General features: G+C 38.3%; 1 protein-coding gene across 2 annotated transcripts; it reads right to left on the bottom strand.

Moving 5' to 3' along the window:
* Positions 1-206: 206 nt before the first annotated feature.
* LOC146469067 (uncharacterized) lies at positions 207-25,477 on the bottom strand. Of its 2 annotated transcripts, XM_085123685.1 has the most exons (21): positions 25,407-25,477; positions 20,521-20,572; positions 19,778-19,897; positions 18,453-18,614; positions 18,242-18,319; positions 17,814-17,881; positions 17,352-17,511; positions 16,720-16,881; positions 16,503-16,580; positions 15,728-15,795; positions 14,967-15,129; positions 13,472-13,633; positions 13,261-13,338; positions 12,800-12,867; positions 11,955-12,114; positions 11,155-11,316; positions 10,958-11,035; positions 10,090-10,157; positions 8,803-8,916; positions 2,096-6,850; positions 207-1,576 (listed from the first exon to the last, which is right to left on the bottom strand). In XM_085123685.1, the coding sequence occupies exons 3-20, from the start codon at positions 19,866-19,868 to the stop codon at positions 2,108-2,110; spliced, it is 6,663 nt and encodes a 2,220-aa protein (XP_084979811.1). In that variant the 5' UTR covers positions 19,869-19,897; positions 20,521-20,572; positions 25,407-25,477; the 3' UTR covers positions 207-1,576; positions 2,096-2,107. The 2 variants fall into 2 exon arrangements, with proteins under 2 accessions (XP_084979811.1, XP_084979812.1); XM_085123686.1 differs by lacking the exons at positions 20,521-20,572; positions 25,407-25,477 and having other exon boundaries at positions 19,778-19,946.
* Positions 25,478-27,936: the final 2,459 nt, after the last annotated feature.

The raw sequence follows: 27,936 nt of genomic DNA, 5'->3' as shown, positions 1-27,936 counted from the left end.
AGTTTCATCAGGCCTATCCCGATCCTAAACCAAGTTTCTTTCGATGTCGCCACGTTAACTCCTGGACATACCTCAAAAAAAATTTTCGTTGCCAGGGTAATCGGGGCGTTAATTTTAGATATTCAACGAGAAGACGTTAAACTAATAGCAGTAAACATGGCTGCCTCGAGCTTCTATATTACTCTTTCTCATCGTGCTACAAATTATTATTTATCCTAAAACAAAACGTAGTATGGTATTTACAGTTGAAACTTGATTATTTTGCTCTCTGGGGCTGCGCCTTTCCCACCAGCACCGACTTACATTTGCATGTTTTTAGAAATCTCGACTCGGTAATATTTATCAAGAATTCAGTAAGTCGGAGTAAGAATCTGAAAAATTGAGGAATCAAGATAATCTAGTTTCTCTTTACTATCAGGAAAACGTTTTTCAACTGATATGATTGCCTATCAAGTTGGTATTCGATGACTAAAATCCAATTTACCCAACATTGAAAAACTCAAAACTAAGCTTTGTGGATAGGATGATTTTTGTGTCTAGGTTCCACCCAGCAGTTAGGTGGTACCTACTAACATGATTACACATCTAACTAAAGCTTGGAGCATAATGGAAGAAATTTTACCGTCATCTGAAGTCTTATAAATCTTAATTCGTCGCTCCACTTGTAATCGTAATTTCTAAAACAAACAGAGCTAAGGCATGAAAAGAATTCAGTTTTTGCAAAATCATTTTCTAATTAAACATTGTGATTGAAACGTCCTGAGCTCTAAGCTCGTTTTACTATTCTTATGCGATTTCCAGCACTCCTAGATTATTTAAAACAAATACAAAGAAACAATAATAGTTTGATTACACCACATAACAGTAATTCTTACGTTTAAGAGCTCATTCTTGCAGCTTAAATCTAGACAATTAATTTTTTGCTTGTTTTTCTTTGTGATTTTTTCTTTTTTTCTTAATTTTTTATTTATTATTATTATTGTTGTTGTTGTTTTTTTTGCTTCTTTTCTTACTATTTCTATCCTCTAGTAGTCATAATTTCTGAAATAAATCTAACAGTTCCTTACAATCGGGCATCTGAGTATTATGCCGGTAGTACCAGCAAAAAAATTATAACGTAATCAAACCTCTTTTTTTTTTATCTAGACACTCATTGTCTTGCATTTTATTTTTAGATACCAATTTTCTCTTTCTCTGCCAGTTTTCTTATTAATGTTCTATGTAAGTAGCAAAGAAAAAAAATGACTAAAGTATAAGTTTCAATCTAAAATATTGCTTTCCAGCACAAAATTTTCTCGGCAAAAAATGCTAACACATTTTTGTCCGGTAAATAATTGGCAGTTTTATGGAGAGTCCACTATATTCATTATCTAAAAACAATTCTAATAAAATGAAAATTATCTCCACTATTTAAACAATCAAAATCAAACGATACTCAAAATTAAGAAGCTATTTAAAGTCTCTTATACGAGTTCCCTGTCATCGTTTTCTTCTCATGACGATTTATTCATCATGTAAGCCGTCACAAATGGTCCTGTGGTCTTTTCTTCATTTATCACAGATCTGTGATCAGCAGCTACAAAGCAAAAACATCAGAAAGGCAAATTTGAGTAACAACAACAAATGTACAATACTATGTAGAAGGCTAAAAAGTTAATATATATTTTTGTTAACTTTTTAGCATTGTAAACAGTATTGTAAATCTCAAGCAAATATTATGGACAACAACAAATGTCTGAAATAATTATGCACGATAGTGTTGAAGCGACCGAACGCATTTTTCTTATTTTTTTTTTTTTTTTTTTTTGTATTCTTTCTTTTTTTTAAAGGAAAATACAGGGAGATGTAAAGAATCAACCATAAGAGGACACAGAAAAAATCTGAGCTCCAGATGGGATTCGAACCCACGACCCTCTGTGCTCTGCCTCTGTAATTGGAAGAACATAGTTCTTAAAACAACTTCAACGCCTTTAAAACATATAACGGGAAAGGGATCTCTCATCTGTTTTTTCAAAAGTTAAAGGAGATCAGCTACAAATAAGTTGAATAAGAGCTAGTGAGTTCTTTTATTTCAAATGTTGATCAATCTACTTACAGAGGAGGCCAGCTACTCTTGTCCGCCTAATTCTAGTGTGACGTCATCACCGATGAGTACAAACGGAGCCCAGTAATCCACTGCACTAAACTCGTCAGATTCTCTCATGGATTTCATGGCTTGGTTCAGAGCTGCACTGGCACTTTCACCTTCCATTAAGTGCTGATAGAATATTTTCATGAACTCCATAGTAGCCTCGTCATCAATCGCCCACAATGACACCAGAACAGACCGAGCACCAGCACCCAAAAATGCACGTGCGATGCCAACCACACCCTCAGCCTTAATCTCCCCACGAGCACTATGACAGCAACTCAGCACAGCCAACCTTGCTCGCATCTGAACATTCAGTACATCTTTCATTGTTAAAAGGAAGTCTTCCTCGATAGGAGTCCGTGATACCGGTGAAGGATTTGGTGCTAAGAGAATTTCTCCTGTTTCCATTCGCCCATGTGCTGCAATGTGCACCAAAGCAACCGACGAGAGTCGTTTCAATACTTCATTCTTCGTTGCACGCTCTCCAATTAGCGGCGTAGTGTGAAGTATTCGCCCAATCATCTGCGCTTCTTTTCGTGCGAATGGCAGCTGCTCAAACTTCTCTCCCTTCAAAGTAACGTCTTGTATCCAAGGATCACCCACGATCAGCGCCCCACTGTTAATGTGGTAATCAGCGGGACATTCTGCGATCAATTTCAAACTCGTCAGCGATGGAATCATGCGGATTCTGAAAGATTCGCAGAGGTACTTGGAATCTGAGTCCATGAATGCAGCGAAAGGAGCCAAACACAATGGACCCTCGGGGACAAATGTTACTTCATTTTCAAGTAACAAATCTTGTATAGGACTCACGATGGTCTCATATAGTAAACTTAAGGTACTATTCCGGGAACTGGAGGATTGATTTTCCTTCTTCCCGGGAGGAGATCTCGCATCTGAAAGATTTTCATCTTTGGCCATGTCCAATGAACGATCCTCACATTTGACAAAAGTTCTTCCACGAATTTTCTTCAGTGCGGTATTCAAGAAATCCTCGGCATCAACTTGGCCATCGGGGATTTGTTTTGCGCTTAGCTGTACATCCTTTCCTTTCTGTAAAACCCAAAAAATTACCTCTTGGTTCCCAAGCGCTATGAAAACTGTATTGGAAGGAAGATAACTGTAAATGTCAGTTATAGTTTTTAATTCTGTGCAAGATTCCGTTCGGGTGTTTTTGGATGCATACTTGAACTGCATGAGATCATTCAGAGCCTGTGCACGACCCTGCTCAGCAGCTAAAAGCGCCTCTACAACCTTGCCTTGCATTAAAAACAAACGCCATAAATTAGCATATACATCTTGGTACAAATGGCGCAAGCTGACCTTCCAGTCATCATTAAACGCAAGATCGCGCCGTACATCATTCAACGTCTTTATACTGTGTTGAAGACATTCTACAGCTTGGCATAAAGAACCAATTGAGTGAAAGGAAGCCCCAAGGTTATTAAACGCTCTTCCAATTAGGACTTTGTCTCCCACTTTTCTTGCGATTTCTAGGCAGAGTTCACGGTAGTGTATGGCTTTTTTGAAATCTCCGAGTTTATGATAAGCGTTGCCTAGATTACCATACGCTATTCCTTCCGTTAACACGTTTCCTACTTTTCTCGCGATCTCTAGGCAAAGGTCATGGTAGTGTATGGCTTTTTCGAAATCTCCGAGATCCTGATTAGCGTTGCCTAGATTACCATACGCCTCTCCTTCAGCTGAGACGTCTCCAATTTTTCTTGCGATTTCTAGGCAACGTTCATGGTAGTATATGGCCTTTTGGAAATCTTTGAGTTCCTTATAAGTGTTGCCTAGCTTACTATAAGTCCCTCCTTCAACTGACACGTCTCCCACTTTTCTTGCGATTTCTAGGCAAAGGTCAAGGTAGTGTATGGCCTTTTTGAAATCTCCGAGTCTGTGGTAAGCGTAGCCTAGATTACCATACATCTTTCCTTTACTTGACACGTCTCCCTCTTTTCTTGTGATTTCTAGGCAAAGTTCTTGGTAGTGTATGGCTTTTTTGAAATCTCCGAGTCCCAGATAAGCGTTGCCTAAATTACCATACGCCCTTCCTTCACTTGACACGTCTGCCACTTTTCTTGCGATTTCTAAGCAACGTTCATGGTAGTGTAAGGCTTTTTTGAAATCTCCGAGTCTCTGATAAGCGATGCCTAGATTATCATACGCCGTTCCTTCACTTGAGACGTCTCCCACTTGTCTTGCGATTTCTAGGCAAAGGTCATGGTAGTGAATGGCTTTTTGGAAGTCTCCGAGTCCCTCATAAGCTTTGCCAAGATTACCATACGCCCGTTCTTCACTTGACACGTCTGCCACTTTTCTTGCGATTTCTAGGCAACGTTCATGGTAGTGTATGGCTTTTTTAAAATCTCCGAGTTTGCGATAATCCTTGCCTAGATCACCACACGCCGTTCCTTCACTTGAGACGTCTCCCACTTGTCTTGCGATTTCTAGGGAAAGTTCATGATAGTGTTTGGCTTTTTTGAAATCTCCGAGTCCCTGATAATCGGTGCCTAGATAACCATACGCCGTTCCTTCACTTGAGACGTTTCCCACTTGTCTTGCGATTTCTAGGGAAAGTTCATGATAGTGTTTGGCTTTTTTGAAATCTCCGAGTCCCTGATAATCGGCGCCTAGATTAACATACGCCCTTCCTTCATTTGAGACGTCTGCCACTTGCCTTGCGATTTCTAGCGAAAGTTCATGGTAGTGTTTGGCTTTTTTGAAATCTCGGAGTCCCTGATAATCGTTGCCTAGATTACCACACGCCGTTCCTTCACTTGAGACGTCTCCCACTTGCCTTGCGATTTCTATGGAAAGTTCATGGTAGTGTATGGCTTTTTTGAAATCTCCGAGTCCCTGATAAGCGGTGCCTAGATTACCATACGCCTTTCCTTCATTTGAGACGTCTGCCACTTGCCTTACGATTTCTAGCGAAAGTTCATGGTAGTGTTTGGCTTTTTTGAAATCTCGGAGTCCCTGATAATCGTTGCCTAGATTACCACACGCCGTTCCTTCACTTAAGACGTCTCCCACTTGCCTTGCGATTTCTATGGAAAGTTCATGGTAGTGTATGGCTTTTTTGAAATCTCCGAGTCCCTGATAATCGGTGCCTAGATAACCATACGCCCTTCCTTCATTTGGGACGTCTGCCATACGCCTTGCGATTTCTAGGAAAAGTTCATGGTAGTGTTTGGCTTTTTTGAAATCTCCGAGTCCCTGATAATCGCTGCCTAGATCACCATACGCCCTTCCTTCATCTGAGACGTTTCCCACTTTTCTTGCGATTTCTAGCGAAAGTTCATGGTAGTGTTTGGCTTTTTTGAAATCTCCGAGTCCCTGATAATCGGTGCCTAGATCACCATACGCCGTTCCTTCACTTGAGACGTTTCCCACTTTTCTTGCGATTTCTAGGGAAAGTTCATGGTAGTGTTTGGCTTTTTTGAAATCTCTGAGTCCCTGATAACTGCTGCCTAGATTACCATACGCCGTTCCTTCATTTGGGACGTCTCCCATTTTTTTTGCAATTTCTAGAAAACGTTCATGGTAGTGTATGGCTTTTTCGGAATCTCCGAGTTCCTGATAATCGCTGCCTAGATTACAATACGCCCTTCCTTCATTTGAGACGTCTCCCACTTTTGTTGCAATTTCTAGGGAAAGTTCATGGTAGTCAATGGCTTTTTTGAAATCTTTGAGTCCCTGATAATCGCTGCCTAGATTACAATACGCCGTTACTTCATTTGAGACGTCTCCCACTTTTCTTGCAATGTCTAGACAACGTTCATGGTAGTGAATGGCTTGTTCGAATTCTCCGAGTTTCCGATAATCGTTGCCTAGATACCCATACGCCGTTCCTTCACTTGAGACGTCTCCCACTTTCCTTGCAATTTCTAGACAACGTTCATGGTAGTGTCTGGCTTTTTCGAAATCTCCGAGTTTGTGATAATCGTTGCCTAGATTACCATACGCCCATCCTTCATTTGAGACGTCTGCCACTTTTCTTGCGATTTCTAGGCAACGTTCATGGTAGTGTATGGCTTTTTCAAAATCTCCGCGTCTATGATAATCGTCGCCTAGATTACCATACGCCATTACTTCATTTGAGACGTCTCCCACTTTTCTTGCGATTGCTAGGCAACGTTCATGGTAGTGAATGGCTTTTTTGAAATCTCCAAGTCCCTGATAACTATTGCCTAGATTACCATACGCCGGTCCTTCCTCTAAGACGTCTCCCACTTTTCTTGCGATTTCTAGGAACCGCTCATGGTAGTGAATGGCTTTTTGGAAGTCTCCGAGTCTCTGATAAACGATGCCTAGATTACTATACGCCCTTTCTTCACTTGACACGTCTGCCACTTTTCTTGCGATTTCTAGGCAACGTTCATGGTAGTGTATGGCTTTTTTAAAATCTCCGAGTTTGGAATAATCCTTGCCTAGATCACCACACGCTGTTCCTTCACTTGAGACGTCTCCCACTTGTCTTGCGATTTTTAGGGAAAGTTCATGGTAGTGTTTGGCTTTTTCGAAATCCCCATGACTGTAATAAACGTTCCCAAGATGACAACAAATCCTCACTTCTTGTAGTTTGTCTCCCGTTTCCTTTGCAATTTTAAGTTCACGTTCATAGTATTGCAGTGTTGCTTGGAGATTTTCGGGAATGTTATCACCAGGGGTCCAGCTTTTTCTACAACTGTCGTTTGCATCTCTGCCTTTTTCCTGTCAAACATATTAAATAGCTGTCTTTGTTTTTACCAATTTGATTCAACTAGTTGAATAGATGGAATCAGAAAAGTTGCTTGCTGATCATGTGTTTTAAACTTGCGGTTGAAATAGGCTGCTGACTGTCAAATATTACACAGCAAATTGATTTTTCGACTGGAAGAAACGAGTAAACTTTAACAAAGAATTTTAATAATCTTAATTGCCATCATCATCATCATCATCATCATCATCATCATCATCATCATCATCATCATCGTCACTGCCGTTATACATCAACAATACAAGGCGGGCAGGAAAATTAGTGGTTCATCGTCTTTTATATTATGTAAATAGAGGAAAACAGATCTTAAATCAAAACAAACGAAATATTTATGATGGCACACTAAACTTTTCCAAGTTTAAAGTGGAACCAAGTTTTAACAGAGGCTAATTAACAATTAAGGAGATCTTTTCTGACGTGGGCAATTATGTCCCAAGTAACTGCATTGCAAGTTTGCGTTGTTTCTTTTATATTTACCTTTTACCACTTCTTATTTTTCTTCTATCTTAGTTAAATGAGGCGAACATTTCGCTCCTTGAGACAAAATTATCACTTCATGATGACGGATATATATTTTAATTTCTGCATAGGCACGGGGGCAAAGCGACGGAACCTAATGTGGAGAATGTTTTGTTTCAACAAGCCATCGTTGTATAGCCTAGATTTCATTCAATTTCTCTTTGTTTCGCGATACGTGCTGATTTTTTTTCCACATAATAAAAAACTAGTGTTGATCACAATAGAAATCCTTTTTTAAAAGACGGGTACACCTCCGAGTTGTATAAAAAGAACTAGTTACGTTCATAGCCAGCACAACAAAATGTTCAATTCCTAACTTTTCAAAAGAAACTTATTTACATTAAGTTATAGAAACGGGAAAAATCGAGGATACAGCAGAGAAAAATCAATCTTTCCTTCGGTGCTTAGAAAAAAGGTTTTAAGACGAGGGATACAAGTACGTTTTGGCAGTGGCGGTGAAAGTTAATGAAACAAAAAGGAACCAATTAAGTTTATTAACTATATTCGTGGCGGCTTAGTTAAATTATTGTGAATTCAGACAAAAAGACGACACACAACAACAAAAAAGAAATCTTAGGTGTTCATTAAGCGGTGAGGGTAAAAGGAGGAATAAGTTTGCGGAATGACATAATTATGCAAAATACGATTTGTACGTGGAATAAATTAATTGACTGAAGAGTGCGTTACGTTTTTCGCGCCAAATGTATAACAGCAGTAGCTTTTTTGATGCTGCGGACTCTATAAAACATCTAGCGAACAAATCGAGGATTACATCGTCCAATCACTGGTTAGGAAGAAGTGAGGGTGAAGAAATCGATGAAAACTGTTCAATGTTTTTGCATTATGTTCACTTTTCTCTTTGCGACTTCGGTTGACAAAAAGAGTAGCAGTACTGATGGATACTGCTAGTTTCATTTGGTCAAGAAACGCCGATAGATCCATCAGTTGGAAATATCGATCACCCGATCATTTTCAATAGATTCTGAAGCGTCGTTGTGAACTTTGTATATGGAATGTGAAAAGCTTTGTATAGACCACATAGAATCAAAAGTGATTTTGCTTTTGATTTCGTTTTTCTTTACTGCCCTCGATGATTGTTGGCAAAATTTCTTCATTTTCTCAACCAGTGGAAGCTAAACCAAATCCAATGGTGACTTGCACACAAGCGATTTCCCGAACTTGACGCTAGTTACATGTATATCCTTCGAATTCTCATTGGTCCATTGTGTTACTTACGTCTCTTGCCATTGGTCAGAGTAACTACTTTGCTTTTCGTTATATACGACACTCAATCCACTTTAATTTTCCATAAGTGTTGCTACTTAAATTCGTTTTTGATAACCAATAATCACTGAATAAAACTTGAGTTATTGTTTATCAAACTTACGGTTTGCGTTTCAGACGGATCCTTCCCTGGCTCTTCCCTAGTAGCTTGCAGCTTGTTTTGGTCGCTTACCGACCTGCTCCTTAATTCCAACAACTTCTGGTTGTTCTCGTCAATCTTACATTAGTCAAGATTTCTAGTCCGTGAAAAAAAGCTAAAACAGGATTTCAAAACCCTTACGTGGAATACCAATGATGATGAGTGGTCATTATCTAGATTAAAATGTTCCTTAATACATGGTCTGACCCCGGCGGCCCAGGGGGGGGGGGGGGGGGGGGAATACCCAAAAAAAAATTGGGTAGGGGTGTGCGGCCCGCTTCCCAAAACCCTTACTTTATTTATGACTAAAATCTGCGATTTTCCCTACCCTATTTATGATCTGAAGTAGCTTCTTCTAAAAAAGATCGAACCCAGGACTAGAGTGCAAAAATCTATACCCTATTTATTACCAAAATGGCGGCAAAATGGCTAGAAGCGATACCCTATTTATGACATAAAACAGCCGAAAAACTATACCCTTTGGCGCCGCACATACCTATATAGCCCATATAAGGGAGTACCCCCCCCCCCCGGGGGTCTGACACTGAATTTCAAAACATTACCTTTGAGGCTCAGCGTACGAGGCTACGTTTCGACCTAACACATTCCGTTCTTTCATTTCAAAAAAGAACAAATAGTCAAAGGCCTACAGAAAGGTTCAAAAGAATGTTTTAAAAGGCGGCTATGTGAAAATGTTTAATTAAGAGTCACTTGTTAACGTCACATGCTGACGTCCGATCTCGCCCCATAGAAATGTAAACCGCCGTGAGACTTGGTGATATGTGCGGTATATAAGAATTCATTCATTCATTCATTCATTCATTCATTCATTCATTCATTCATTCATTCATTCATTCATTCATTCATTCATTCATTCATTCGTTCGTTCGTTCGTTCGTTCGTTCATTCTTTCATTCACTCACTCACTCACTCACTCACCCATTCATTCATTCATTCATTCATTCATTCATTCATTCATTCATTCATTCATTCATTCATTCATTCATTCATTCATTCATTCATTCATTCATTCATTCATTCATTCATTCATTCATTCATTCATTCATTCATTCAAAATGTCAATGTCCTCGTTGCCAGCACTTGGATCCTTCTTGGAGTGCCACTTTAATTTCAAAAGAAAGTCTCGTGATACACATAAACGACGTCACAATCCACTTATTATTCTTAAACTGAACACGTTTATCCCCATCAGTAGTCAAGCTTCTGCTATAGCAAGACTGAGAAGGATACTGCTAATCCCTTGTCACACCACTTGATAGCTTCCTCAAACTGATGCAGCTGAACACAAACACTTGCTCCTAATAAACAAAATAACATCAGTTTGTCATCTTATTTGACCTATGTTAGATTAGCATCATGCCTCTACGAATAGGTTTTGAAATAAGTTAAAGTACTGTAACAAAACTTTCTCCTCCTTTAGGATATAGATGCCAAATCACACATTAAAAAACTTGTTGCCTTTATAATCCGGCCGGGCCAATCAACATACTAAGTATATCAGTGAACATAACCCGATTATAGTTTGATTAATGCTCGTCTAATTGCTGTAAAATAATTGACACATTTTACTAGTCCTTCAGATTAGTCACAATGAGTGGAAACGACTGTTTGGTTCTGTTAACAGAGTTGATAACTAAAGATAATTTGACCACCGTAAAGAGCTTCGAGTGCTGACGTCTCGAGCGTTAGCCCTTCGTGAGCGAATCAAGCCTTCTTCCAAATCGACACTGTTAATCCCAGAGAATTAACGAACGCTATTCATTCGACTAATGCAATGTTTTCTTGTTATCAAACTCCCACCAATAGCGCAGCTTTACTGCTTACTATATAACACACTCAACCATAATTCTTTGATTCTCTCTAACGAGGGGTTAACGCTCGAAACCTCAGCACTCCAATCTCTTTACAGTGGCCAATTTTCCTTTAGTTATCAACTATGTTGACAAAACTAAACATTCGCTTCTACTCCTAACCAAGACAGCATCGAAGTTTCCTTTGAAACGCGACGAGTTCCGTTATGAAAGGATTTGAGTTAGAATGAGTAACAGACTCGTTTGAAGGCTACTTGAAGATCACTATTTCCTTTTGTGACCCGTACCTGTAACAATGGTTTTGACATAAGAAGGTTGTAAGTCCGCGGCCGTCTTTGCATCACTGAGTGAATCATGAAAGTTACCTGCACGAAAATTAATGAAATGAAAGATACGTTGTTGATGAACGCACGATAAAGCACTCCTATTTTTTCTTAAAAGACAGTTAACTTGACAAAACTGTCAAAAACCTTAAAAACCTCACCCAAGTTAAAACGTGCCGTTGCTCTGTTGCTGTACAGTTTGGCCTTCAGTTCTTCATCCTTACAGTTCACTTTGATTCCTTGGGTGTAGAGCAATATGGCATTGCTGAAATCTTTCGTTCTGAATTTATCATTGCCCTCATTCTTGAAGCGCTCTGCTGTGGCTGAAATGAACAAAGGTTAAAAAGAAATCTCGCATTTTGCTGAGCGACGCTTGAAAAAAAAGCATATACGTGTTTTGAGGTGATACTTGTTTACGATAATTATGTCATAAATAATGCATCCTGCTACTGCGGCGTCCTGTAAGTCATTATAAAGAGCGCTAATGGTTCGAAAGCACCTTTCAAGCCTTAATGTTGGGCGGCAATCTTACTAGTTCTTTTCAGGGTTTTTTGAGTTCCCAAACCTGGGGGTGGAGGAGGGGATACTTTGTGCCTCGGCCTCTTCGTTAAAAGCTATATGGCAATGAAACCTACGAAGGACATTGTACGTCCAAAAATGTTTCTTTGGGAGTCCAAAAAAGAAGACAATGGCGTCACATGACACATACGTGTCACATGAGTTTGAAATTAAGTGATTCATTTTTGTCAGTCGCCATCTTGGACTTCTCCAAAACCTCAGGACACTGATAAAACTGACTTCAAAATAATCAAAAGTAATAAAGAAAATGCTTAAGGTAAAGTGACATAAAAATGTAGGAATGAGCACTCCTTCAGAAGTATTTTGTCTTAGACCTTTAGCTTTCTAAAAAAACTGGCAACAGCTCTTGGGCGCATAAGTAATCATTACTAAAACTCCTTACCTCTTAAAGAGGTTTCATCATCATCTTCCAGTCTTTTCTCAGTATCAGCTGTGACGTCAGATTCATTTGCATCGTCCTCTCCGCCTACATCTTGTAGCTTGTTCTGTTCATTAACAGACCTGCTCCTTAATTCTAACAACGTCTCGTTGTTCTTGTCAATCTTACACAAGTCAAGGCTTGTAAGAAGATAGTTGTAAAAATATCTATAGTTGCCAAAACCGAAAAACTAGTAGGTAAAAGGTCATATTGGTGAGGTTTTTTTTTGGCTTCTGGGGCCGGGGGGAGGAAGCAGATTTCGCCGCCCCCCACCCCCACCCCACCCCTCCTACTCCATCACTTCGTAAGTATAAAAGATTAAAAAATCAAGCGTGGGGGACAGATAGGGCGTCCAAAATGTTTCCTTTGTGGTCAGCAACGGGGAATGATGACGTCCTGTGACGTCGCAATTGCACAATTGCGTCCAATGGCGGCGATCATCTCGGATTTATAGATTTTTCCAAACTTCAGAAAAGCGCCGAAATTAAAAAAGAAAGAAATAAAAACAACAAATAAACACTTACATGGGCCAAAAATGTAAAAAATACATTAAGAAAAGTATTTTTTCTTTATTTTAAGAAGGGGTTTTCCATTCTCTGAAAAAGCTACCTACCCAAAATGGGTTGCCATGGTCAATGAACATTAACAAACCACATCAAATTTTTCCAGATAAATTTTTGGAGCAGTCCTGAAATTTCAGGCTATTTGATTTAAAGTCACAGAGTCACCCCCCCCCCCCCCCCCTCGACCCCTTCACCTGATCTAGGTTGGGTTAATACTCTTCTTGAATATCAAGGAAAAAAGGATACTGCTAATCCTTTTTCACACCACGTGATGGCTTCCTCAAACTGGTTCAGCTGAACACAGGCGCTTGCCCCTAATAAAACAGAATTATATCATTCAGTTTGTCATTTCAATTTACCCATGATGGATAAGCATCATGCCTCCACGAATTAGTTATTAAATAAGAAAAGTTCGGTAACAAAACTGACTTTCTCATTCTTATGATATACATACAAAATCGCACCAAAAATAACTGATTGCCTCTACAAATTTCCCCAATCCACATACTTATTGAAAAACTGAACAAAACCTTTTTAATTAATGCTCGTTAAATTGCTGAGTGTAAAGTAATCGACACAGATGTTACTCAAAATGTTAAGAATTCTAGATTAGATGACAAGTTACATAAATTTGAGCTAGAATGAGTAGAAGATCTAGACTTGATTGAAGGCTGCAGGAAGATCCCCATTCTTTTAGCGACTCTTACCTATGACAATCGCTTTGACATAAGACGGTTGAAAATTCATGGCACTCTCTGCATCCCTCCGTGAAATATGAAAGTTTCCTGCGCGAAAATTGATAAAAGAAATAAACTATGTTGATGTGTGTGCGATTAAACATAAAAAACTCTTAATTTTGTTTTTGTGTGTGTGGAACACATTATGAAAATACACATTGAAAATCTCAAAACTTCTCACCCAGGTTTAAGTGTGCCGTTGCTCTCTTTCTGTACAGTTTGGCCTTCAGTTCTTCATCCTTGCAGTTCACTTTGATTCCTTGGGTGTAAAGCAATATGGCATTGCTGAAATCTTTCTTTCTGAATTTATCATTGCCCTCATTCTTGAAGAGCTCTGCTGTGGCTGAAATGAACAAAGGTAAAAGACATCAAGCATTTTGCTGAGTAACGGTTAAAAAAACTGTACGCGATTTGAGGTCTCAAGAAAATTAAGGCATGGGTCTCTAGTTACTTACTCAAAAAATCAAGGGGGTGGTCAATCTTCTGAAGATTTAGCTGTAACGTCGTAAGACTTTGGCAGCATTGTATGATTACAAATGTCAACATATTGACTGACACAACTTATGCAAGTTAGGTCACGTGACCTGTTGCGGCCGAAACATTTATGAAAACATTTGAGCAAAAATGGCACCACTTTTTATTGCCTCCTGGAGGCTGCCGGTAGTATTAAAACTTTGCCACTACTAGGCACTTCATTTCTGTGCTCGGGCTTTTTGAACATTCCTTTAATTTTGAAAATAAACGGCATTTTTTACTAGTGCCCAGTCCCTCCAAAGTAAAATTGGCCGTTTATTTTCAAAATTGAGGGAATATTTAAAAAGGCCCGGGCACAGAAATGAAGTGACTAGCAATGGTGAAGTTTTAAAACTACAGGCAGCCCCTGGGAGGCAATAAAAAGTGGTGCCATTTTTGCTCAAAAGTTTTCTTCAATTTTGCATCCGTGAAAGGTCACGTGACCTAATTTGCATCAATTTATTATGTCGATATGTTAACATTTGTAAGCATATTATGCTGCCAAAGTCTTACGACGTTACAGCTAAATCTTCAGAAGATAGACCACCTCCTTGCTTTTTTGAGTAAATAACTAGAGACCCATGCCTTAATTTTCTTGAGGTGGCATTTGTTTATGATAATTTCGTCATAAACAATGCATCCTTAATACTGCTGCAGCGCCTTGTAAGTTATTATAAAGAGTGCTAATGGTTTGAAAGCACCTTTCAAGCCTTAATGTAGGGCAATCTTACTTGTTCTCTTTAAATAGAGTTTTTTTTTTAGTTCCCAAAGCTGGGGATGGAGGAGGGGATACTTTGTGCCTCGGCCTCTTCGTTAAAAGCTATATGGCAATGAAACCTACGAAGGGCATTGTACGTCCAAAAATATTTCTTTGGGGGTCCACAAAAAAAGACTATGGCGTCACATGACACACACACGTGTCACATGAGTTTGAAACAAAAGTGATTGATTCTTCCAACCCGTCATCTTGGACTTCTACAAAACCTCAGGACACCGTTGAAATTGACCTCAAAATAATCAAAAGCAATAAAGAAATGCTAAAGTTAAAGTGGCATAAACTGTAAAAGTAAACACTACTTCAGGAGTATTTTGTCTTAGACCTTCAGATTTCTTATAATGCTGGCAACAACCCTTGGACAATGATTAATCAAAAAAATACTTACCTCTTAAAGTGGTTTCATCATCATTATCCAGTATGTTCTTACTAGTAACAGCTGTGACGTCAGATTCATTTGCATCGTCCTCTCCGCCTCCATCTTGTAGCTTGTTCTGTTCATTGACAGACCTGCTCCTTAATTCTAACAACGTCTCGTTGTTCTTGTCAATCTTACACAAGTCAAGGCTTGTAAGAAGATAGTTGAACAAACGTCAATATTGGTGAGGTTGTGTAAATCCTTTACCATTTCTTTCTTAGCTTTAACCCTAATGTTAAGACCGGGCTTTTTTTTTTGTTTTGGCTTCTGGGGCCAGGGGTAGAAAACGGATTCCCCGCCCCCCCCCCCCCCCCTCCACCGCCAAAAAAAGAAACTAACTCCTCCCCCTCCAGAACTTCGAAAGTATAAAAGATTTAACAATAAAGCGTGGGGGACAGAAAGCGCGTCCAAATTTGTTTCCTTTTAGGTCAGCAACGAGAAATGATGACGTCCTGTGACGTCGTAATTGCGGCAAATGGCGGCCATCTTGGATTCGCCACACTGTTCGTAAAAGCTACCTGTCAAAAATAGATTGTCATGGTCAATAAACACTAACCAACCACATCACATTTTTCCAGATAAATTTCTGAAAGAGTCCTGAAATTTCAGGCTATTTGGTTTAAGGTCTCAGAATTCCCAACCCCCCCCCCCCCTCCCCATATTCCCTCGACTCCTTTCCCCGGTGTATATCGGGTTAATACTCTTTTTGAAAATCAAGGAATAAAGGATACTGCTAATCCTTTTTCACACCATTTGATGGCTTCCTCAAACCGATTTAGCTGAACACAGGCACTTGCTCCTAGCAAAAAACAAAATGTTAGTCCGGCGTTATGCTAGACCCAAGTATAATGATATTATATCTGCACGAATCAGCCGTGTGTTTCTTAAACGGCTCCCAAAATGTGCAAAATACATTACCATTATCATTTTGATAAAGATTTTAAGAATTACTTGTCGGATCTGAACAACAACAACAACAACAACAACAATTTATTTTTACAAATTCGGAAAAAAAGTTGCTGGTCTTGCAAATTTCCTCGGGAGCTTTTAAAAACGCACACCAGGGCTAAAATACGATAAGTACTCTATATAACAAAACTTTCTCTTTCTGATGACAACCATGCAAATTAAAATCACACATTAAAGAACTGGTTGGCCCGGATATCTGTCCAATCAATCTAACTGCTCATTGTTTCGTCAGTGTTCGTCCAATTGCTGTAAAATAATCAATCATAGTTTTTTTTTTTTTTTTGCTTGAACACTTTTTAGAACCTGGAGACTTTTACTACTTCTTTTACTTCTTATTAAATCAAGTGGCATTTGTTTCAATTTCCTAAAGGTTAGATGACAAGTTACCATGTTTACAATTAGAATGAGCAACAGTCGTTTTCAATAAATGGAAATGATATTGAATTTTAAAAATACAAAGCATGTCTCAGCTACAAGCTTTTTATCTTTCATCGGAATGACAACAAAATTTCTTATCTTTTCCAAGGTTACTCTTACCTCTAACAATCGCTTTGACATAAGACGGTTGTAAGTCCGTGGCTATCTTTGCATCACTAAGTGAATCATGGAAGTTACCTGCGCGCATAATCAGTAAAAAGAAGCATACGGTGTTGATGAGCAACAGTTACTGATTAACGGTAAATATTTCTTACTTTTTCTGCAGAAATACATATCATTAACTTGACAAAACTCTGAAAACCTCAAAACTTCTCACCCAGATTAAAATGTGCCGTTGCTCTGTTGCTGTACAGTTTGCCTTTCAGTTCTTCATCTTTGCAGTTCACTTCGATTCCTTTGGTGTAAAGCAATATGGCATTGCTGAAATCTTTCTTTCTGAATTCGTCATTGCCCTCATTCTTGAAGAGCTCTGCTTTTGCTAAAATGAAGGAGATTAAAAGGCATCTTGCATTGTTCTGAATAAAGTTTCAAAAATGTCTTAACTAGAAACTGATACATCAGTTTTCCCAGTAAAGGTGCTACTAGTGCAGCTTCGATTAGTTTTCTTCTTAACTAAATGATTTCGTCGTACTGTAAGCGGTAAATAATTCGAATGTACGTTTTGAGGCCAACCTTACTGACTCTCTTCAGGGTTTTTCTTGAGTTCCTGAGATCAGATTCAGGAAGCGGTCACAAACTAGGTTTCATTGTCAATAATGAAACGGATAATAGGAGGTCATATTATTTTCAACAAGACGGGCTGAAGAAATGCCATCCCTGCACCCCCAACAATATACAGTGAACACTCCTTCAGAACTATTTCGTTATAGACCCTTCAGCTTCCCAATGAAGCTTTTTAAAGCTCTAATGAGTGATCATTAATATATTATTACTAAAACTCGGCCTCACCTCTTAAAGTTATTTCATCATCATTATCCAGTGTTTTCTCAGTAGCAGTTGCGATGTCATATTCATTTGCATCGTCCTCTCCGCCTGTATCTTGTAGCTTGTTCTGTTCATTGACAGATTGGCTCCTTAATTCTATCAACGTCTGGTTGTTCTTGTCAATCTTACAAAAGTCAAGACTTGTAAGACAATAGTTTTAAAGGTTAAAATAGTGGACGAAACTGAAAAATAAGGCAAAATGTTATATGGATAAGGTGTATTAATTCCTTGTCCATTTGTTTGCTTGGTTCCCTCTTCCAGAATTTAAGACAAACAGAAACATTACAATATGTAGTCATAAAAAAGCAATCATTTTTTTTTCGATCAGTGTTGCGTAAGGTCGTACATAAAAGCAAGATTGAAGGAAAATAATAAAGTTTGAATTTGATCAATATTTTTTGTTGTAGCATCTGTAATAAAGGATACAGTTAATCCTTTTTCACACCACGTGACGGCTTCCTCAAACTGATTCAGCTGAACACAGGCACTTGCTCCTGATAAAACAGAATAATGTTAGTCTGGCATCATTTTCTCTTAAAATAGGGTGGTTCGTATACAATATTACTAAAGTTCACTTTTAGGGACACCGAGGCAAGGCCACCCTCGATGTATTAACCTGGGCAAGCCTGGCCAAAAGAAGACCAATTCACAAATGGCTTTGAAGTCGCATTACTAAACTTTTGCATATAAGATCTATGTAAACTTTTTTTTAACTTAATGATGGTTAAATCGCTATAAATGCAGCGAATGTACATTAAATGTTGTGTAAGATTTGAAATTTATCACGGCACACTCTTCAATCTACCGCCTTCTCGATAAAATGTGTTTTTTTTTTTGTTTTTCAGAAACCTTACCTCTCACGATCGCTTGCACCAATGATGGCTGTAAGTCAGTGGCAACCTTAGCATCATTTAGCGAATCATTATAATTTCCTGAAGAAGAGATACAGAAAAAGGAATGGGAAGAGAGGTTGCACATTAATGAAGTCTCAATATAAAGTGCTCTTTAAAGTTGCGATATTAAACACCTCAGTTAGGCAAATTCTAGACAATAAAAAATTCTCACCCAAGCAAAAGTACGCTTCCGCCCTGTTGCTGTACAGTTCGGCCTTCAGTTCTTCATCCTTGAAGTTCACGTTAATTCCTTCCGTGTAGAAGTGAATTGCGTTTCTGAGATCTTCCTGCCTGTATCTCTCATTACCCTCAGTGTTGTAAACCTCTGCTATGGCTAAAAGAAAGCAAATGAAAAGTTTCATTCATTGGCACGTGATCTGACCGTTTGGACGGGATGTGTGAGCATGGTGGGGTTAGGGGCGCAAGCACGAAACGTAGTGAAAATGTCAAATTGTGGTAAATTTTGTGTAAATAGGTTAGTTCTGGGATAGTCTCCCTCGCAGACGCTCTTTTGGCTCGTCACGCAATCTTTCCTCTCCAATGAAAGATTGCTTGGCGAGCCAAAAGAGCGTCTGCGAGGGAGGTTAGTTATGGGAAAGAGAGAGTGGGGATTATTCCCTTCACCGGAAACAACGAGAAGTCTGGTACGAGTAGGGGATTGTGGAACCGTTTGGAGGACAAAAAACTCCTAGAAATGGTAGTTACCGTCCTCTGCTAGGAGAACGTTGTTTTAACTGCAACAGGAAATCAAACAACGCCCAAGGCTGGGCAAAGAAAATGTCGGGAAAATGTTCCATTCGTCGGCGCAATGTTCTTCCCTTGTCTGTCCCCCCCCCCCCCCCCACCCCCCACCACCCCAAATGATCACACAATCCCTCACTCACACCAGTCTATCCATATTTTTATGAGTGTGGAATGGAAATATTATAACGGTCTGTAATTTTGGGTGGGGAGGGAACTTTTTGAAAACGTGCAAATGATCGAAAGGAAGTTTTCCATTAGCACTTTAGGTACAAGAGCCCTCGTAAACATCTTGAATCATTTTTTTATATAACAGGTTGTTTTCCAAAATGACGTTTTAGCCTGGTGGACTCAGAAAAAGCTGAAAATATTGGTATTCTTGGCTGTTTTTTTTTTTTTGATGCAAAATACTAATGGAAAACCAATCGTTTAGGTTATAACTCTTGCCTTTTCAAGGCGAACGGTTATGTTCAGCGCCCACCGTACAATATACGCGTGACAATTAAGGCTTTCCAGGTGAGGATTCACATTGAGGTGACTCTTTACAGTCTTCTGTTAAAGGAAGTACAGTCAGCTCTCGCCTTGCAGACACCCCGATAATACGGACAGCAGCTAAATCCTCGGCAAAAATAAATTACAGACGTTTGACTGAAATAAATTCCGGCTATTGCAGACTCTCGGTATTAAGGACACTAACTCGTGGTCCCGAGGGTGTCCGCAATAAAGGGAGTTGACTGTAACAATTTTTTTTCTCACCTCTTAAAGTGACGTCATCAAAATCCAGCGTTTTCTCACCGGCTGCTGTGACGTCACTTTCACCTGCAGCTTTGGTTGCACTCCTCGCCATGAATGCTGGAAGTCTTTTTGCTCAAAGCGCTATGGAGCGAATGTTTGTTCGTTCATTTAGTTTATTTGTAAGTTACTGTTGCTGGATTCAAACACAGACAAAAATGGCTGTATTAAGAAAACACCAGTGATATGGGATCAAAAGTTAAAGAAAAATGAACAGGACCAAGATGACCGCCTTCTGGAAATCATGTCGGAATGTCACGTGATTTGAGGTCATCATCTCCCATGACACTCCCCCTTCCATCCCCAATACCTAAGATGCCGAAACAATTTTCTTATTGCAGGTAGGCTTATTGGGATAAAATTCTAAAATAGTACATTGGGTGAAATAAATACGAAGCTTTTAAACGCAGGGGATCCCGAGACGCAATAAACTGTTCCGAATAATTTTCGTTGCCGGATCTCTTGTATTAGAAATGCACGTGCGAGACGTCACTTTACGTGTAAATAAACCAAACTGATTGCAGAGCTGACACTACGCCAAAGGGCAATTTATTTGAGCCAATATTTCAACTAGTACAACTAGTCTTCTTGAGGGCCAGAGTAAGAAGACTGGACCGTGGTACTAGTTGAATTATTGGCTCAAATAAATTGCCCTTTGCCGTAGGGTCAGCCCTGCAATCAGTTTGGTTAATGAAATTAATACCTACCTCAGTATTCCAAGTTATGATTTACATTTTGGTGACTTGCCAGGATGGCTCACTACAGGAGAAAATGTTATACGTCAAGATTAGGAACCGGTTGGGGTTTTGTGAATACAAAACAGTTATGGTTCAAAGGGACAAAACATTCACCCAACACGAAGGATGGGCGGCTTATTGACTACACTCAAGGAATGGAAGTTAATGTCTAAAAAGCCTTTTAGACATTATAGTATGACAAAGAAGGGAGGGGGGGGGGGGGAAGGTGGGTAAAGGGTAGAAAGGGGAGTTTACGCCCATAATTTTAAAATTGAACATTTCATATTCACGAACTCAGATAAAGGCAACATTTTACGACTCAACGCTTGTTTGGAGTCCTAACTATACTGGAGTGTTCCCCTCATGACAAAAAAGGAAAAACAAAATGATCGAAACGTTGATCAAAGATCACAAAGGGACAAACAGCATTGCCCGTTGCTGGGTCACACAATCTGACGATACCGCAGTACCAAGTTATTAATAATGAATGAAGTTAAGGAACAAAATGGTTTCATGGTTCAAGACGAATTGAACCGTTTTACATTATTCACAGAACACACCGAATATGTTAAAGGCGACTTTTAAGTTGTTCTTAATGGATTCCTCGGAAGAAGGAGCTGAGTTTCGGTGTGCGACCGCGAAGTTTCAGATAACTTTACCATGTATTTTGTCCATGTATTTCCCAGCCAACGCCCTAAATTTTTGTTTTTTGTTTTTCATGGGTGTCGGTCTTTCGTAATATGTACATTTTCGAGACTATAACCCCTCCTACAACACTCCTCGGAGTCAAAGATCGTGTAATGTTGTTGTTTGTTAACAAGCCCGAGTGGCGTCAGGGCCGTTTTGAGGAATTTGTACGCTCGGTAATTTTTTGTGGAAGTGTCAAGATCAATCGGCAGTCTATATTAGTTTTTCTCTTTTTAATTTGCGACAGAAAAAAGGCTTCTAGTCAACTAAAGTTTTGCGACGAGTTATGTGTATGTGAATAGTTTCTAATTCTGGAAACAAGTGGGAATTCAGTTTCAGATAACAAAATTAGCACAACGTTAACTAGGTGAGATATTCATCGCTTGTCTGTGTAAATGCGTTCTTGTTATTTCTCTCCTCTAAACTGTTAGATTACTTAACTTATACAGTCCTCAGTGTTCAGAACTGATCGGCTTTGACGCATTTTACATCGAGAAGTGAGCTTCAAGAACTATTCTCAGAATTCAAAATAAATTATATATTACCTCATAGGACGACAATAAATTAATTAACTACAATAAAAATAATGTCGGGCGGACATGAAAACTTAAGGTTTGATCGGATAGATACCGATAAAGCTGCGCCTTTTAATTGTTGGCCTCCTTTAAAGTGTTGAATTACACATGAATTTATATAGTTTGTGTACAAAGCCGCATAATTTTATAATATTGTTACCTTAAACGTTTTCTGTTTTGACACAGTATATATTACCGAAAAAAGATGATGAGTTGTTTGCCTCGGCAAACCTCTCATTTAAAAGTGAAACTTCAAAGAACGTGGAATGATTATAGTTTTATGCTGAGAAACCGAAATCTTTGAGTCATTTCCTACGATGAACCCAACATTGAAAAGTGAAACTTCAAAGCCAAGGAACCATATTCAAGGAGGCCGAAATATCTCTCACATTTTATGACTTTAGAGGGGAAAATATGTTTATTACAATACGGGTCATGAAAACTCAGTGCGTTTTCCGGCTAAATACTGACTCAGTTTTGTCCAGGCTTAATTGCGACTTTTAAGTTGTTCTATATGAATTCCACTGAAGAAGGTCAGGAGCTGAGTTTCGGTGTACTACCGCGAAGTTTCAGATAACTTTACTTGAGTCCATGTATTTCCCAGCCAACGCCCTAAATTTTTTGTTTTTTGTTTTTCATTGGTGTCGGTCTTTAGTAATATGTACATTTACGAGACTATAACCCCACCTACAACACTCCTGGAAGTCAAGGATCGTGTAATGTTGTTTGTTAACAAGGCCGAGTGGCGTCAGGGCCGTTTTGAGGAATTTCTACGCTCGGTAATTTTTTGTGGAAGTGTCAAGATCAATCGGCAGTCCATATTAGTTTTTCGCTTGTTAATTCGCTACAGAAAAAAGGCTTTTAGTCAACTAAAGTTTTGTTACGAGTTATTCGTATGTGAATAGTTTCTAATTCTGGAAACAAGTGGGAATTCAGTTTCAGATAACAAAATTAGCACAATACGTGAGATATTCATCCCTTGTCCGTATGTAAATGCGTTCTTGTCATTTCTCTCCTCTAAACTGTTAGATTACTTAACTTATACAGTCCTCAGTGTTCAGAACTGATCGGCTTTGACGCATTTTACATCGAGAAGTGAGCTTCAAGAACTATTCTCAGAATTCAAAATAAATTATATAGTACCTCATAGGAAGACAATAAATTAATTAACTACAACAAAAATAATGTCGGGCGGACATGAAAACTTAAGGTTTGATCGGATAGATACCGATAAAGTGGCGCCTTTTAAATTGTTGGCCTCCTTTAAAGTGTTGAATTACACATGAACCTATATAGTTTGTGTACAAAGCATAATTTTATAATTTTGTTACCTTAAACGTTTTCTGTTTTGACACAGTATATATTACCGAAAAAAAAAATGATGAGTTGTTTGCCTCGGCGAACCACTCATTTAAAAGTGAAACTTCAAAAAACGTGGAATGACTGTAGTTTTATGCTAAGAAACCGAAAACTTTGAGTCATTTTCTTCAATGAACCCAACATTGAAAAGTGAAACTTCAAAGCCAAGGAACCATATTCAAGGACGCCGAAATACTTCTCACATTTTATGACTTAACAGGTGAAAATATGTTCATCACAATACGGGTCATGAAAACTCAGTGCGTTGTCCGGGTAAATACTGATTGAGTTTTGTTCAGGCTAAATTGCGTTCGAAAGAACGCACTCCTAACACAGATTGGAGTCAAGATTGTAAAAGGCAATGAATGAATGGATCTTGGGACACGTATCTGGCATCCCCCGCAGATTTTGCAGGGGCTGTTGACGTCATCACCAACTTGGCAAAGGAGAGAGAGCCTGGTGGCATGAAACGCACTCCCTAATCTTTGATTACTACTAGATTTGGTAAAATAATTACTAGATTTGGTAAAAAACAAAGCGGTAACTCATGTAAACGAGCACAGCATTTATCTAACTCGGCCGGACCCGGCGAAAAATTCCAACACAGATGCAGAAGCTGGTTTGTTTTCATGTTTTTTTTAACTCGTGGCGAAAAGCTTAAAGTCTAGTTGCCAAAAGTCAGAAAAACTGGACCGATTATTTTGTCTATCTTCTTTAAAGCTCACTGTTGCTACAGTAGTCTAATGAGCTGTTAGTTTTGCTCAATACTGTGGAATTAGTATCAATTATTTGCATATGAGTTTCTTCGCATGCGGAGTTCACTTTAGAGCACATACATTTGCTTTTAGACAAACAAACGACAGCTATAAATATATAGTCAATACATGTTTTTCTTTCTTGTTTTCTTGGATTACACTTTCGTAATCAGTTTTTTAAACCAGGAAGCAAAATTTAACGAGTTCCGTATTACATTTAGTTTTAGAAAAACAATTTGAACAATTTCCTTCTTTGGTCCAAGATGAAAAACATCAAGTTTTTCCAGTGGGAACTGAAGAACTAATCGTTTTCCGAAATGTGTTCTAGGTGTAAGTCGCTTGAAAAAACAAAGCCAATCCCTTGTAAGCCGGCTCGACATTCAACTTCAAATAACCCCACAAAATACAAGAGAGATTCAAATTCAGCTAGTTTGCTTTTTATATCTGGCTTAGTGAAAACCAAACAGCCAGCCGCTGAGAGCTCCGGGTGATGGCGTCAAAGAAAATTCCAGTGTGTGATGTATAATCTTTACCCGGCGCTGTGGCTTAACTGGATTAGAAAATTTTTGTCCCGATAAAACGGGTTGAACTTTGCGCAAAATTATTACACTGTTAATGTCAAATTTTGTACTGCATTTGTTTTTCGGATTGTGCTTTCTTCGCCAGTTTCTGATCCATGCACAAAACAAAAGGCTATGAACCGTTACTATTCTCAGTCTAAATCTAAATTTAAATAGCTGACGCTCGCAAGTTCCATTCGGTTTCGGGTAAAATAATTCACAATTTGGTAAGACTTCCATCTTCGGTCCAAAAGTATTAAAACAGAAATATCATCTTTATGACTATTCAACTGTAAAGATAAAGTCCATGCAATACAAACTTCACTATTTGTACTTATCGCATCTCTCGTTTTATAACGGTACAACCTCAAACTCCGGGACTTTCAATGAATTCAGAGGTTCCATGCAAGAAATCGAAACCAATCAATCGTATTTTTCAGCTTCAAAACACGGAGTTATTTATCTTGTGGTTGGCGTATTTAAAAAAAGTTTATCTCTTCAGCACAAATAAAGATCAGGGAAAAATGCATGCACCTAAAATTATAACACGAACCAAAAAATGTTTAGTTAGCTTTCTCAATCGTCCATATTATACTGAATAGCACTGGGTCACAACTGTTGAAACAATCCAATTTTTCTCAGTTGACAATAATCTCCACTCGTGCGGCATCCCTCGTGCAAACGAACGTGGACCATCGTGTGTATTCAACTTATAAAATGCTTTCTACGATTTAATCGAGCTTAATCCCCCTATTTTTGGTTTCTAGTCAGTCAAAGATGAAACAAAGCTACAAAAATCCACCGACCGCTGAGAATAAATACTTATATGAGATTGTCTAACCCTTCCACTCAAAACTGCTCAGTTATATATGTAAGCGATACAGTTCACAAGCAAAAGATGTTTTTAAAGTTGTGCTTACCTCAATACTATGATATCTTGACACTGTCTGATAACGTTTGCTTGCTACGAAAACTTTTAAATGAACCTCAAAACTCTCGGAACTCTATCTTCGCTCTAAGAAACCGAAATCAGTTTGTCACATGTTACGATGTCACAGGTCAAAAAATACTCTTTGACAAGCGTTATGAGGGTGCAGAAATGGAAACTTATGGCGTTGGCTGGGTAGAAATTTAATAAATATTTATATTTATAAGTTTATTCGTTAAAGAAAAACGGTACAAAAACAAGCCTAGTTTCAAAATGCTAAACGAGATCAAAGGATTTTTTTAAAATTTTATTAAATCTCAGAGCTTTAAAATAATGCCATTTCAAAGGAGTTATTTTGTAAGGGGCTTATTGACGCGACTATTTGAAACAGGGTCAGCTTTGAAATAAATCCACCCTATTTTATTTGGCTGCTTATTTGTTACCTAAGCAAAAGTCTATGCTATACGAAACAACTTTTAAGAACGTAGCGCACAGGCAAACCAATACTAAAATATTTTGTTGCGGAAACGCGTTGTGTGGTCCTGAAGACAGGTCAAAAGCTTGCAATTTGTAGCCTCAACGTAATTGCACCCTTAAAAGTTGTTCCGCGCTGTTACATGATAAAACCTTTTAAGGCAGCAATTTTGAGTCATACATCGCGCCTTGTAACATCACATTAAGAGGAACAAAAACTGATTACCATTCTGATATGAGACGGTTGATTAAATGCTTTGTATTTTTAGACCTAAGCCCTTAGTTCGGCCCTTTGCATTCCTGCTTTCATCCGCTTTTTTCGTTTGGTTTTTCAGTTTGTCGCTGACTTTTGGGATTTAAAGTTTGGCGCTTAGTGCGGCGTTTGAAATTGGGATATCTGGGGTGCTTACCATTTACGCAAACCACCTGGATGGAAATTTTCGGCATAAATACGAAATGATTTAGCGTATCTTAATAGAAGATGGATAACATGCAAAATGTATGAAAATCAGCTGTAAATCCCAAAAGGAGAAAAAAAAATGGGTCACTTTGACCAGAAGCCCATAAAATTCAGAAGTACTCCAAATAAAATGATGTGTACCACTTGATTTTCCAACTAGAATTTCCGGGTTTTCTATGTAAATGGTAAGCATCCCTGGTTTCCTTCCTATTTGTATAGTCTTTCTTTATGTTTGCCGGATTCCCAATGTAACAGCCATTTTCAATGTTACGTGCACAGCAACTATCTTTCAACGTGCCATCTTTCGACATCATAGCATCCATACCAGTCTTAAATGTAAATAAGCACCACTGTCTATTCCTCACTTGACGTCACACTGACACACTAACAATTGAAACTCTGGAAAAAGATAGACAATCTTTGATTGCATGTGTATGCATATTTTTTTATGGACGCTAAATCATAAGTTCTAAAATTTTAATACTTTTATATAGTGATAGATTCGGTTCTTTTTATATAGTGATAGGTTCGTTTCAAGTTTTTAAACGTACCTTAAAGAAAAAGCTTTTAGACAATTTTGTAAATACTTCCTGAACCTCATTTATTTTTAGTATTTTTCTCGATTATAAAGTTTAGATAATGTTGTAATTGTTTTCTTAAATTTGATTAATTTTAATTAATCGTGTAGTTATTAGTAACTTAAGTATTTAAATTATTGTTCCTGAAAAGCCCCATTGGGGAGGTAACAATAAAGTATGTATGTATAGAAGCCTTTTTGGACTTTATTTTATAATCAGTATCGACCTTGTATTTTTACTCCTGTATATTAAACACAATTATATTTTAAAGAGCTGATGTACTCCATGGAATTAGCGCTATACAAATTATTATTATTATTATTATTATTATTATTCATTTATCATCATTAGTTGCGCCTACTGTTCAGCAGGCAAAGAAGGGGAAAGGAAATGAAACAATAGAATTAGAGTGTGTGAAATAGGTCATACCAGAACTAGTTGATACTTAATTGGAGCAATGACACAATAAAAAGGGCATTGCACTTCTTCGGAGTTTGAACTTATAAAAAAGATAAAGTCCTGATGTACTCTAGTTATCCACCTGTACCGTAAATTACTAGAATCTTGTAGCGCAACAATCCTCGAAAATGTTTTACATGTTTTAAGAGTTACAGATGATTTCTTCTACGCGGCGAAGGCATTGATTTCGCTCAGCGTTTGGTGAGTGAGTCACGCTACTAAAAACTAGATTCTATCCGTATCAGAGTGACAATTAAATTAAAATTCGAAGATACATTGTGGAAACGGAAGAGAATGCAATTTTGTTTTCTGAGTCTTTGAGTCAAAATAGAAAAACCAGACGAAACGGAAATTTGAATAAGTTTATTTACTTCACTGAAACAACTGGAGCATAAATAACAAATACGCAAAAACGTTTACTGTGAGTGAGAAATAGGCTGCTATGCATTGTAAAATTTCTTGACTTTTACTGATTTACAGGGAAAATAACTCATTTTTTCCAGTACATGTATTTCTCTTATTGATCATTTTGATGCTTAAATTACGAGATG

This window comes from Pavona decussata, unplaced genomic scaffold, assembly GCF_977016875.1.
Source record: "Pavona decussata unplaced genomic scaffold, jaPavDecu1.1 SCAFFOLD_127, whole genome shotgun sequence".
Taxonomy (NCBI): Eukaryota; Metazoa; Cnidaria; class Anthozoa; order Scleractinia; family Agariciidae; genus Pavona; species Pavona decussata.
This window is presented reverse-complemented; position numbering and strand designations above follow the sequence as displayed.

Bases quoted from the DNA above. Each gene is read 5' to 3' on its own strand.
- LOC146469067 (XM_085123685.1), bottom strand. From the start codon at position 19,868: ATGGCGAGGAGTGCAACCAAAGCTGCAGGTGAAAGTGACGTCACAGCA. The intron at 17,882-18,241 runs GTAAGGTTTCTG...CTGTTTTATCAG, and splicing joins GGTGCAAGCGATCGTGAGAG to GAGCAAGTGCCTGTGTTCAG. The intron at 11,036-11,154 runs GTGAGGTTTTTA...ATTTTCGTGCAG, and splicing joins AACGGCACGTTTTAACTTGG to GTAACTTTCATGATTCACTC.